This window comes from Mytilus edulis, chromosome 1 (assembly GCF_963676685.1).
Source record: "Mytilus edulis chromosome 1, xbMytEdul2.2, whole genome shotgun sequence".
In the NCBI taxonomy this organism is placed as follows: domain Eukaryota; kingdom Metazoa; phylum Mollusca; class Bivalvia; order Mytilida; family Mytilidae; genus Mytilus; species Mytilus edulis.
The window spans coordinates 65,447,735-65,462,949 of record NC_092344.1 but is presented as its reverse complement, the minus strand read 5'-3'; the positions used below and the strand labels follow the sequence as shown (position 1 = coordinate 65,462,949).

General features: G+C 31.9%; 1 protein-coding gene across 10 annotated transcripts in view; it reads right to left on the bottom strand.

Moving 5' to 3' along the window:
- Nucleotides 1-15,215, bottom strand: part of LOC139487022 (adenosylhomocysteinase-like 1) — a 75,760-nt gene that overhangs the window by 21,264 nt on the left and 39,281 nt on the right. For all 10 annotated transcript variants that reach the window (XM_071272065.1, XM_071272046.1, XM_071272051.1 and 7 more), the window contains 2 exons: nt 13,977-14,035; nt 41-128 (listed from right to left, as the gene is read on the bottom strand). In XM_071272065.1, the coding sequence (XP_071128166.1) occupies nt 41-128; nt 13,977-14,035 (147 nt within the window). The remainder of the gene's footprint in view (nt 1-40; nt 129-13,976; nt 14,036-15,215) is intronic.

The following is a 15,215-nucleotide window of genomic DNA, read 5'->3' as shown; positions in this document are numbered from 1 at the left end:
TAGAGACTCAGGGCTTGTTATTTAGTTTATTTTATCATACCTTGCTCAGCAATTTCAATCTCTCTTCTTCCAAATGCAGCATGGTCAATATTCTTGACACAGAAATCTGCACTTCCTTTAGAATTTTTCTGTAAAAGATAAAATTATTAATATGAATAAAATAAGTTGTCTAAAAGTCAAAATAAGGTCTTAAACAATGGGCTAGTGTCTGTACAATATGACAAGCTTCATTGATGTTGTTTATAGAACTCCTTAATTAAGTTAGGATAGATATAAACTTATAAGTCCTTTGAATACACATATTTAGCATAAACTTATTTTTAATGGTAATTATACATTTATTAAAACGAATTAACCATAGGGGACCATCTTAAACAGCCCTGCTACATTATGTTTGTTTATTCTTTTCTCATAAACCATAAGTCAAAGCGACCTAGATTCTTATATTATGTCCTTGGATTATAAGCAGGAAAATGAGGACAAGATCATGTCACATTTTTAACTTTGAAAAAGTTATTGTCATTTATATAAGGTTTTTATCAAATTGTAAGTTACAATTTCACTTGATGAAATGGGTCAGAGAGCTTTTGAGTACTCTTTCTAGGAGTTTGCTCCCCTTAAATATTCAAACCTATATGCAACAATGAAAGGAAATGCACAGTGGACCAGTATCTAAATTTAACATATGTTATACCAGTTGTCCCAGTGAGTGCTTTAATATGCACAGACACTGATAGTATGATTTTTCATCAAATATTCAATCTGATTTGATACCATTGCCAAGATAAATGGTACAGTGTTATGTTAAAATGTAATGATTTTCCATATGATTAACAAAACATTAACAACATCTGATTTTTTTTTAGGATTCATATAGTGTGATTTTTGTGGAAACAATTAAAATATTCATTAAAGGTGAAAAAATCCAATAGAAATCGTACCCTATAAACCAATGCCATAAGTGTAAATCAATCTCTATCTATTCAAGAATCATTTACATCAAACATTTGCAAATAAAACTTTATCATTTGAAAAAACTGACATCAATTACTTGGCTATGTTTTATTGCAAGATGCTTACATAATCTTGACATAGTTTTTTCCTTCATTACCAATAAAACTAAATAAGTCAATCTCTTATCTAAGTTCTGACAAACATTACGGCATACAGATTCAAAATATCTTTATAACTGCTTTTAAATTACAGGTTTAAGTAAAATATGGGGATTGATACATTCAGGTTTCCGAGTTACCAAAATAACAGCACAAATATTTAACAATTCCCTTAGAGATATTGGAATTCTTTCAGAAACATAAAATGACTCACTCACTTAAAAAAAATATCTCATCATCAGAGAAAGTTATAAAAGAAAATTAATCTTTAAATGAAACTTCCTTAATATTTCATCCTTATCTATTACATAAGTCTTTTGATAAAGGGAGGTAATTTCCTGTTTGCCAATTAATGACAAAACTGGATAATCAAAGCACACTAAGATCTGTAAGGAAAGATTGTCCTTTCAACAATGTAAGATATCAATTACTTTTCCCTCTACAAAAACATATCTCCAATCTGTCTAGAAATGCTATCTTTATAAAGAAAATTAGTCATCTCATGACAAAACATCATTAAATATGATTCCGCTATCCAACTCAAACAATTCAAATTGAAAGAAAGTTATAAAAAGTTATTTATAGATACAGAATAAAATATGCCAAGATGTCTGAAATTTTATCTCTATTTAGACTGCTGTCATGGCTGTAGAAACATAAATTTTCATGAGGTTGGTCTTCTCTCAAAAACTGATTTTGTTGAGATTCTTTAACTTTGTTTCTTTGCAGTAAATGATACATAATTATCCTTTTTGATAAAATTTAGTTTGGGTATTTAATTTTGTAGATTGTTTCTATCCACAAAAATGATCCAACTTCAATAAAGCCCCAGCCAATAATGCAATGTATGGGATTTCTTTCTGACAAAGAATAATATCCTGAAATACTGTACAGTACTGTAGCGAGAATACTTATATTACATGCAAAGTAATTACCACTCACAGAAATTGGCAAATCAAGAAGGATGAAGGACAGCTAAGGACAGACAGACCTTGACAATTGTGAAAGTTTGATGACATGAAATAAACACATTCACAGAATACCATAATTATTACAATAAAAGAAACAATTGGAATCATAACAAAAAAAACATGTCTGAAAAGATAAATCAAAGGCTATAAATTTCCTCCATCTCATAACTTGATGACACACTGGTAACAGAATAAAGCTAATTACACACTACAAAAAGACATTACAAGGTATAAAATCAATCATATATATGCTGTAATATTACAAGCCTTTCAATATCAAATGTCTTTTATAACTTCCAAGACTATTACATCATGTTTATTGTTACGGAAGCAATTTCATGAAACAGCCTTATTAGGTCTCTCTATTTCAGACAAAGCGAAGAATAAGTGAAATACATATCAAATGCAAGTTTGTTTATTTATTGGACAGATGGTCAACTGCAAGAGAACTCTAGTGATATGAATCAAAATGCTTTACAGATGGTCATAATATTGTGTAATACAACCTAAGATTGATTGAGTGATTGTTGGTTTTTTAAAGCCACTTTTGGACCATTTGTAGTGGCCACTTTTTTTATTGGTGGAGGAAGCTGAAGTGCAAGGGAAAAAACTACAACCTTCAATAGGAATACTGGCAATTCTAGTCAACTTAGATTGGAGTTGAGTGCACCAGCACTACTGGGGTTCAAACTCATAACCTTAATGTTGACTCAGGCTAGTGATTACAACAGTAGAACTAAAGAGACCACTTGGCCACCACGGCCCCTCACAACCTCAGATAAACTGCTCTAAATATGAGTGGTACAAAGAAAAATTACTATGAAAATTTTACCATTAAGAAATGATTAACACTAATTGTCAGTGAGACAACCGTCACCTCTAAGAGACCAACTGACATAGATGTTAGTAACTATTACTTGATGTTTTGTCTTCAACAATGAGCAAAACCAATACTCTATATAGTTATCAAAGGTACCAGGATTATAATTTAGTACGCCTACACAAGACTCATCAGTGAGGCTCATATCAAAATATTTATAAAGCCAAACAAGTACAAAGTTGAAGAGCATAAAAAGGCCACAACTAGTAAAAAATGTTAACTAATGTAAGACATATCAAACCAGAAAACCATATTTTGATTTTATGTACATAGCCATCAATGAAAAACAAATAGCCAGCAATCAGGAACGGTTTTGTCCTAATGTTAATTCAACAATTATCAGTAGGAGACTTCCTCAAGTTTTAAGTTCAAATTGATAAGACTATTAGCATTCTTCAAATGTAAGGAATATAAAACTTTTATTTATAGACTATTAAGTAAGACAATAAAACAAAAAACAAGAGATTGCAATTAAAAATGAAGAAATCCTACTGGTAATATAAACCCCAACTTCCTGAATAAGGCTTTTATAAATCTATAAAATAGCTTGAACAATATTCTTGCTTTATTGTAAATTCTTCCGTGAGAAATGCCATGAAAATCATTTCTATTTCTTTTGATCATTTTAAAACATTTCCAGTTAAGAATAAGAAAAAAAAGGCATTTAAAATAAACATCCAGCACATGTTGTTTATTGCAAAGTTAAATTTTCTTCATTCAGATGCTAACGTTTATTAATGCAATGCTGAAGGCTTGTATATATTTTTAGAGCAACTATGAATTGAGTATAATTTGTTTTAACTGCCTTTCCAATTTCGATATAATTTGAATTAAGAATTGGAAAAAAGCATCTTAAGTGTCAAAGGTATTTCCATCACGAAAGATCGGAGAATTTAGATTAAATGTACATAAAAAAAGATAAGCATTGAATAAAGGCAAACAATTGGGATATCAGATACTTTTTTCATAAATTGTACAAAATTTATTAATAGAAATGTTTTGCCTGAGTGTGAATTGTGACTAGACATAGGTTTGCTTTGTCTTCATATTATTTTGTTTGTTTGTTTGTTTGTGTGTTAAAGGCCACCTTTAATTGCTTAGGTTACTGGTTTGATTTTTTTCTGATGAAAATAAATCTAGAAAATAGAGGTGCACAAAAAGCTATTTGCATATACATAGACACGTAACTGAATGTCTCTTGCATAATATGAATCTAGTAAAAGAAATCAATGATTTATTTGTGTGTTTAAAGTTTATAATACATCAAGCACTGACATCTGTGATGCAATCTATTCTAAACCAAACCTATATCTAAACACTGCTATCTCAGCGATGTTACATATTTTATGATATTACATGTTGCCATATCTCTAGATTGTTTCATGTTTCTTCAAGTTACATCTGTTTAAACTTCACAGACTTCTTAAAAGGTTGGTATCAAATGATAAGGACTCTGATTCTGATCAAACAAAATGTCAGAGATTTATTCCATTACAGCTAGGCTAGGTATTAGATAAGAAATAATAGAGCACAGAGAAAACTTACAAAGAATAGAAAGAATTAGCAAATGGGATTTAGCAATAAAGACACTCATGATCAGACTAAATCCTAACAAAGAAAGTTCTTATATGGTCTCCTGAGAACACAATAAACTCTTGGGAAAAATTGTCATATCATACAAAACCATTTTATATAAAAACCAGATGCTCCGCAGGACGCAGCTTTATACGACGGCAGAGTTCGAACCCTGAACATTGGGGCAAGTATGGACACAACATTCAAGCTTGATACAGCTCTGAATTTGGACTGTGATTAAATAGTTGACACAACACAGGTATCTGACACATAATGAATGTTGTCTAAGCTCTAAAACTTAAAAACTTTAAATTTTAAATTGGACATTACCTATTATGGTCCAATATCCAAACTCTAAATACATGGTTAGATTCAGCATATCAAAGAACCCCAAGAATTCAACTTTTGATGAAATCAAATAAAGTTCAATTTTGAACCCTTTAGACCTCAATGTGGACCAATCTGATAACCGGGCCCAAACATCAAAAATCTAAATACTGTGGATTCATTTATTTTCGTGGGTACCAACTTTCGTTGATTGATGCAAACTTGCATTTTCATGGATATTGAATTTCGTTGTTATGGCAAAGTCTGTGAACATTTCTTTTCCAAATTTGTAATTTGTTGAATATTTAAATTCCTGGTTCCTCTGTACCCATGAAATCCACGAAAATTAGTATCCAATGAATAATAATGAATCCACAGTACATGGTTAGATTAAGCATATACCAAAGAACCCCATATATTCAATTTTTGTTGAAATCAAACAAAGTTTAATTTTGGACTTCAATTTGGACCAACTTGAAAACTTGGCCTATAATCAAAAATCTAAATACAGGTTTAGATTCAGCATATCAAAGAACCCCAAGGATTTAATTTTTGTTGAAATCAAACAAAGTTTTATTTTGGACCACGATTTGGACTAACTTGAAAACTGGGCCCATAATAAAAAATCTAAGTACATGTTTAGATTCAGCATATCAAGAATTCAATCTTTGTTAAAATCAAACTTAGTTTAATTTTGGACCCTTTGGACCTTAATGTAGACCAATTTGAAAATGTGACCAAAAATTAAGAATCTACATACACAGTTAGATTCGGCATATCAAAGAACCCAAATTATTCAATTTTTGATGAATTCAAACAAAGTTTAATTTTGGACCCTTTGGGACCTCAACTCCCAAAATCAATCCCAACCTTCCTTTTGTGTTCATAAACCTTGTGTTTAAATTTCATTGATTTCTATTTATTTATACTAAAGTTATTGTGTGAAAACCAAAAATAATGCTTATTTGGGCCCTTTTTTGGCCCCTAATTCCTAAACTGTTGGGACCAAAATTCCCAAAATCAATCCCAACCTTCCATTAGTGGTCATAAACCTTGTGTCAAAATTTCATAGATTTCTATTTACTTAAACTAAAGTTATAGTGCGAAAACCAAGAAAATGCTTATTTGGGCCTTTTTTGGCCCCTAATTCCCAAACTGTTGGGACCAAAACTTCCAAAAACAATTCCAACCTTCCTTTTATGGTCATAAACCTTGTGTTTAAATTTCATAGATTTCTATTCCTTTATACTAAAGTTGTAGTGCGAAAACCAAAAGTCTTCGGACGCCGACGACGCCAACGTGATACCAATATACGACCAAAAACTTGTCGTATAATAACAATTGGTGTGATTTCCAATGAGACAAGCATCTATTTTGTCTTGAAAGAAAAAGATGTAAATAACTGGAAGTGAATGTATGTCATCCAATTATCAATGAGCAAAAACTCATACTGATATCAATATGATCAATATGAAAAACTCATTTTGATAACAACAACCCATAGAGAAAACAACGAGCAAAAAACATACCGATTACAATGAGCAAACCCATACTGATGACAATGAGCAAAACCTATGCTGATAACAATAAGCAAAACCTATGCTGATAACAATGAGCAAAACTCAGTGTAACTGATAACATAACAAAACTCATACTGATAACAATGAGAAAACTGATTAGTAAGCATTATAAGAGGATTAAAATCTAGCAGGGGGTGAAATTTTATCTTCTCTTGAAAGTATTTTTCTAAAATATCCCTCTTGAACACAATACATCTGTTCAAAACTATAGTTTGCTTAAATTTTCTGTCCAATACATGCCCAGTTGCATGCCGAGTTAAATATTACAGATCTACTGAAAGACCATATATATTTGTTATTGTATAGAGACAAAAGTATATATCATGATTAAAATTGAGAATGGAAATGGGGAATGTGCCAAAGAGACAACAACCCGACCATATAGAAAAAAACAACAGCAGAAGGTCACCAACAAGTCTTCAATGTAGGGAGAAATTCCCGCACCTGGAGGCGTCCTTCAGCTGGCCCCTAAACAAATATATATACTAATTCAGTGATAATAAACGCCATACTAATTTCCAAATTGTACACAAGAAACTAAAATTAAAATAATACAAGACTAACAAAGGCTAGAGGCTCCTGACTTGGGGCAGGCGCAAAAATGCGGCGGGGTTAAACATGTTTATTAGATCTCAACCCTCCCCTATACCTCTAGCCAATGTAAAAAAGTAAATGCATAACAATATGCACGTTTAAAATTCAATTCAAGAGAAGTCCGAGTCTGATGTCAGAAGATGTAACCAAAGAAAATAAACAAAATGACAATAATACAATAATAACAACAGAATAACTGGAAAAAAGAGAAATCTTTATTGCAATTTCAAAATTGCCTGAATTTGGGTATAATATGATGTTTTAACTATTATCAAAAAACATCAACTTAAATGGAATATACTGACCAATATATGAACTCAGAACTCACATGTAATCTAGTGGTAAAGACCGATGGCTACAGTGCTGAAGGTCCCGAGTTCGATCCTCACTCAGGGTTCTAAAAAATATCAGTACGTCAGAAGGGTGATTTTCACCCTCTCACACACATATCTGGTACCCAGACCGGAGTTTAAACTAGAATGGGTACTATCGGGGCCTCAGTTGGTTAAAGTTGCTCCCGACTTTGACCTGGAGATCAATCTGCTGATATCTCTTCGGTTTGTCTGTTCCCGCCGAGCAGCCCGGTGGTTCTCTCCAAGTACAAATTATACACAAGAAACTAAAATTAAAATAACACAAGACTAACAAAGACCGGAGGCTCCTGACTTGGGACAGGTGCAAAAATGTGGTGGGGTTAAACATGTTTGTGAGATCTCAACCCTCCCCCTATACCTCTAGCCAATGTAGAAAAGTAAATGACTATATGTCTCTTATATCATATTTATATATAGTAGGAAAATCAATAATTTATTTGTTAGTTTGAAGATAAATCAAGTACTGACATCTGTGATGTAATCTATTCCATACCAAAACCTTTATTTAGACACTGCTATCTTATTTTATGATTTCAGCTGTATCTCTCCATTGTGTCATGTTTCTACAAGCTACATCCGCTTAAATAACACATCTTGAATGGTTGGTAAATGATAAGGCTTTTGTTTCTGTCCAAACAAAATGTCATAGATTTATCTTGTAATGGGCTTGGTATCATATCAGAAAAATCATGACAAAAAGAAAACTTAAAAAAAGAAAAGTGGGATCAGCTGTAGAAAATCAGAACACAAAGAAAACTGTCAAAAAACAGAAAGAATATGAAGACGTGCAACAAAAGTAAAGACTGGAAAGACTGAATGAAAACAAAGAGGTTGCATTATATATGGTCTCCGGAGAACACCTTAAAATCTAATTATAATAACAGCTCCACCTTAAGCACTTGATAGGCCCATCACGTTTTCAAAGAATAAAGTTCAATAACTTTTCAATGTCATATCAGAAAACATGAAAATGAACAGGTGAAAATTATTTCATAGATGAAATTAAACTAAAGACGGTTTAGTATGATCGCCAATGAGACATCTTTCCACTAAAACAAAGAGACAATTATGTTATAACAGGTCACTGTTTTAAAAAAGAGCAAAACTGTAACTGTTTAATAAGCTTTAAAAGGCTAAAATCCTGGTGTCTGAGCTCTGAGGAAATTTAACCTTCTCTTAAAAATTATGCCCTTCCTGTATGAACATGATATTTCAAACAAAAATAGTCCACTTATACTTAAAGTCCTATGTCAAATAAATACTCAGATAATATTGCAGCTCTAGTAGCCTTGAAAGACAAGATACATACACACAAAATGTATATCATCTACAATTGACTTATTTTCTATAGCATAATAAATATACAGTAAGAAAATCAATGATTAATTTGTTAGTTTGAAGTATATGACAAATCAGGCACTGACATCTCTGATGTAATCTATTCTATCCAGCTGTATCTCTTGATTGTTTCATGTTCCTACAATTTGCATCTTCTTAGATAACCACAAACTTCATAAAAGGTTGGTAAATATGATAAGGCCTACTTTTTCCGATCAAACAAAATGACACAAATTGGTACTAGATAAGGAAAATTAGAACACAGCGAAAAACTTATAGAAGGAATTGAGAGACAAAATCAGAGCTAAAAAAACTTGCAACAACAGAAACCAGGTGCTCTGTAGGGCGCAGCTTTATACGACCCCAGTGGTTGAACCCTGAATAGTTGGGTCAAATTTGGTCACAATATTCAAGCTTGATTCTGTCTGAATTTGGATTGTGATCAAATTTTTGACATAATATAGGTTTTTGTCACAAAATTAATGTGGTCAAAGATCTAACAAATCTATTGCACAATACTGTGCAATTGAGATTTCTTCTTGGAACTTCTTTGAAAAACAGGAAGCCCTTCAAAAAATGGTAAACAAAAAATCCCCCCCCCCCCCAAACTTTGTGAACCACCCTCGGAGCAATAACCCTAAACTCAATCCCATGCTTTCCATTGCAGTATTGAACCTTGTAGTACAATTTCAGAGAGATCCATACACTTAAACACAAGTTTTAATTGTCATGATTGTTTGGAAACTAGAAACATGCTTGTGTCTTTTTGGCCCTTTTTTAGCCCCTAATTCCTACATATTTTGGGCAATTAACCCAAAACTTAATAACAGCCTCCCCTTTGTTATATGGTACATTGTGGTATAATTTCAGAGAGATCCATACAATTACACATAAGTTATTGTCTAGAAACTAGAAAAAAGCTTGTTTTGACCCCATTTTGGCCCTTAATTCCTAAACTTTGGCTCCATAACCCCTAAAATGAATCCAAACCTTCTACTTGTGGTTTTAAACATTGCAGTATGATTTCAAAGCAATTGAAATACTTCTACATAAGTTATTATCCTGAAACTAGAAAAATCTTGTTTTGGGCCCCTTATTCCTAATCGGTTGGGACCATCATCCCCAAAATCAATCCCAACTTTCCTTTTGTAGTATTGAACCTTCTGAAAAAATTTCATGAAGATCTATTCACTAAAACTAAAGTTATTATCCGGAAACCAATGTGTCTTCTGACAACGACGACACAGACGACGACATCATACCATTATACAATCCCAAATTTTTTTTTGGGTCGTATAAAAATCAGCAGATAATGTGTGGTCAGACTTAACAATAACAGAAGAGCTACATGCAATGGTCTCCTGGGAATACTCATAAAAAAATGGAAAGATTAATACAGTCTTATCATAGAACTGCTATTCAATACTAAATAAGAATAAAAATATATAACAGATGACTCTTTATTCAGTTTAATTTTGCGCTATCCGGAGCTTAAAATTAAATAGACCAACTCTAAATTTTGTAAATAAAATTGAGAATGGAAATGGGGAATATGTCATAGAGATTACTAGCCGACCAAAGAGCAGATAACAGCAGAAGGTCACCATGCACTTTTCTCCTTTTTACATGTTATTAGAGTAGCTTGGTTAAACTAATAGACATACACTATTTTTTTGTGTTTGCATTAAACTAACTTTCTGTTATTGTTGGTTGAAATCGAATTGTTTACTCTGCGGAGATGTGAAAAATTATTTGGTCAATAAAATCTACACTTAAACATCTGAACACTGGTCACCCTACCTCAGATACATCATATAAATGATTGGAAAGACAACTAGTGACAGGCTTCAGTTTATTCTGTATGTGTCTGTCCCAAGTTATAGGAGCCTATAAATCAGTGGTTGTTGTTTGTTGCTGTATTTCATATTTGGTTTTTGTTTATTATTTTGTACATATTTCAGGCCATTTAAGTTTTCTGTTTGAATTATTTTACATTTTTAAGTGTAGTGTTGGTTATATCTTTAACATGGGTTTTGCTCACTGTTTAAGGCCATACAGTACCTATAGTTGCTAACTTCTACGTAATTTAGCCTCATTGGTAATTATATTTTATTAAGATACAGAAATGCCAAAGCAGATGTAATACTACAATTAACTACTGCCGTGATCTGCAGGTAATAAAATAAAAATTAAAACAAAACAGATAGTAATCAAATACAGGCTATTAAGTGCTGGATTTCTAATCACTGTTCAAATTCTGGATAGTATGTTTGTTTCATGTTTTAAGCATCATCTTATGTTTATTTCTGGCAAAAGAACAAAATCACTACTAGAAAAAAACTCATGTTTCTTAACCTATTATTCTCTCCTCACCTTTGGAGAGATGAAATAAAACAATTATTCTACAACACCTGAGTGGGCGGGATTCACTAAAAATTAAGTTGAGTGCACTCCAGATTTGAAGTCCTGCATATAGAACACATTACTGATAGAAATACCAAGCATTGTTAGCTACTCAGCTTGCTAATTGAAACTACTGTTGACATTTTCTTGTATAAGACTGTCTTCCTTATGATTCAACTCATAGAATGAAAATATTCTCCCAAAAGGTCACCGATGTTTTTCTTATGGATAATTATCAATGTATTTTCAGATATTTGACTGTAGAATCAACTTGTTTAAAAGTGCCTAATAATGATAGTGTATTACATCATATCTATGTAATACTTTGAGCTTTTATTCAGTTAAATGTGCAGAGAGCAGTCAATGGTTTTGAAACCTGAATTTCTGTTACAAAGTATTTGGGCTAAAGTTCTCTCCCTTGGACTCTGGTGGTTTAATGTTTTGCTTAATTAGGAGCAGGTTATCTTGGTCCATATTTCAAAAGGGTCAGACAAATTTTGAGTACCCTATACCAAATCGAAATTTTAAGAAAATCATTGCTTAAGACCTTAATTTCTAAGTGATTTTGAAATTTTAAAAATAATTCTTCTGTTCTTATCTGTAGAAATAAACTTAGAGGAGACAGAAAGGCCTGAGTATGCATTTTTTCATATAAATCTGAATATTGTCAACCTGGGAACAGTATATATATATGTTCCTGTGTCAACAAAGCCTGAATTCAAATATTTATCATGCTTTAATTTATAGCAAAAGATAAAAGTGTTACAAGTACCATTCAAACAGTATTGTCTTGATTTACTGGTGATAATCATTTACATTGGAGACATTTTAAAACTTGAACCATTACAAAACTTTCCTGATAAAAATAAAAACAATCCCCCATGGAACAAATACATATAGAGAATTTTCAACAAAAAATTCAGTTCTCAGGCCGTAATAAAATAATAGGTTTGTTTGCCCAAACACTACCTACCCAGAAAAAAGCTGCCTACTCAAATTCTTTTATTGTCCTGATTTGAAGAAGGTTTTTTTTAATCAAATAGGTATGAAGACTAATAAACATCTGATACTTCAATTTCTTTTTTTGAAAAAAAAAAGAAAATGCCTACCTACCTACCCACTGTCTCAACCTTTGGGTAGGGTTTGGGCAAACCAAAATATTTTTAAGTGTGGGCTCATATAATGGTGTTCCCAAGAGAGCCACTAAAATAGCAAGTTTGTCAAAAACAAATGAAAATGTCTTATACCAAGGTATATTTCATTTCTAATCGAATTTGAGTGGTTTTTTTTCTTAATGTTATGATTTAAAATTGCTTCAGATTGTTCTCCAAGGAGTTAAAATGTCAAATAAAAACCGGGAACAGTGTTAATGCTTTAAACCTGATGATCGACTTTGAAATGTCAACTGAAGTTTTAAACCTGTTATATTGAATTAAATTCATATTTTCTTTGCCTTGGGAGATTCAAATTTGATTTGATTAAAAAAAATAGGCAGTATCAAATCTTAAAAGACAAAAATTAATTGGAGGCTTCCATTACATTCAAAAGGTCACAACAGTATACAGAAGTGGATCATGTTTAATAGTGGCCAATTATAACCATTAATATTTGAACTTCTAGGGCATAAGTTATAATTATGAGTTATCCATGATAGAAAAATTGATAAGGATAAAAAAGGGATGTCATGTCACAATCTCATAACAATGTTGAGAAACAACCATGTTAACTTGATATCATTGAGATTGGAGCCATCTCTGTGGGCCTCACTGTGAATAATGTGCATGCAAAAATTGTATCTTTACCATAGGACATGGGTTTGTCAACTGAAATCAAAGTTTTTGACCTTGACCTTTGACCTAGGAAGTTGTAAATAAATTATGACACACCCTTTAGTGTTGGTTTATAAACATGTCAAGTATAAACTTTGAAATGATAAAGGTTCTCAAGATATAGAGTGGACACGATCTTTACCATAGGACATGGGGTTGTCAACTGAAACCGAAGTTTTTGACCTTGACCTTTGACCTAGGAAGTTGCACATAAATTATGACACATCCTTTGGTGTTGGTTTATATACATGTTAAGTATAAACTTTGAAATGAAAACGGTTCTCAAGATATAGAGTGGACACGATCTTTACCATAGGACATGGGGTTGTCAACTGAAACCAAAGTTTTTGACCTTGACCTTTGACCTAGGAAGTTGTACATAAATTATGACATACCCTCTGATATTGGTTTATATACATTTCAGGTATAAACTTTAAAATGATAAAGGTTCTCAAGATATAGAGTGGACACAATCTTTACCATAGGACATGGGAATGTCAACTGAAACCAAAGTTTTTGACCTTGAACTTTGCCCTAGGCAGTCATTCATAAGTTATGACACACCCTCTGGTGTTGGTTCATATACATGTCAAGTATAAACTTTGAAATCATAACAGTTCTCAAGATATAGAGCGGACACAATCTTCACCACAGGACACAGGGTTGTCAACTGAAACCAAAGTTTTTTTTACCTTGACCTTTGACCTAGGAAGTTGTACATACATCATGACACGCCCTCTGGTGGTGGTTAATAAACATGTAAAGTATAAAGTATGAAATCATAATGGTTCTCTAGATATGGAGCGGACACAAAGTTAAAGTGTTACGGACAGACAGTCTGATCACTATAGGGCGACCCGCCTTAAGGCGGGGCCCTAATGAATACATGTATATATGTAAAGAGCAACACTTGTTTTGCTGTTCATCATCTTCATACTGAATGATATGTTCTGGTCTACAGAAATGTATTGTTAAACTAGTAATAGACATTACCTGTACTTTTTCTCTAGGATTGACATCATCTTCGTCTGAAGAACTTCCAGTGTATGAAGCTACAATAACAAATTTAGAAAATAAGAAGAAAAGAAATCTTTTACTTCAGAAATTTTGATTTTAGCAACAACAAAAAAGTTTGGCTGAGAAATACAATACAATAGACCTCATCTTGTCATAAAATCAATCATTTTAATAGTCTTTGCTGTAAGTTACAAAAAAATCTTAATAACCTCAAAAAGAAATTGTGTTTATCTAATGCACTATTGAATAAGGAATAATGCATCAATCAAAGTTGTTAAAATGACATGGCATGCTAAATTTCTATTTATCAAATATAAAAACTGTGTTAACCAATCAATAATTTGTCTATTTAAGTGATTTATATCAGCAAATTCATACTTCAAAAGTAAGAGTTGAATCTTAGCACAAAAACATACTTGAAAATGTTTGAAGTAAAATTTGATGATATATATATAAATTATGTGGGCAATTATAAACCTTAAATCATTTAAGACCAGTATTATAAGAAAAGACAGTTAAAATTTTTTCGCTTATACATTTAAAATTCACTGGTGCATCTGTTTTGTTGTTCATAAAAAGAATGAAAATTTGTAATTAAAACCATATTCTCTAACACAATATGTGTGAGATAGAAATTTTAATCTAGTTTTGTATAATGTATCTGAATTTTTGCACTTATTGTTTAACTTAACAATTGAAATCCATATGTCAAACATACATGAATACTTATAATTTGGTATTTATTTTACAGAGTATGGAAGTAAAATAGTAATCTAGGTACATGTATGTATATACACCATTGGTTACCACAAATATTTGACAAGTACTTCCTAGACCACAAAAATTTGCTTACAGCTTGCAACTAATTTTGTATAAACCATTTTTTTTTTTAATTTTTAACCTTTCAATGAGTAAGTTCTAAAAGAAATCTATTTAGCAATCACCCAAAATTGAAAGTAGTTATTCCATAATGATGATTAATTAAAAATTCTACCTTTATTTTAAGGCAGACCAAATCTGCAGCTCAGACCAGTCTATTTCAAAATTTAGCAAATTTACAGAATGAATTATTTTTTAATCACGCCAGTACAAAGCACTTGTTGATTTAACTAGGCAGAATGTTGTACAATCACAAGACTGGTTATCTTAGCCAGCATCTGCAGCAGCCAAGCAATAGTAGAAAAACATTTGATATTTTCTAATTTCACAACACAT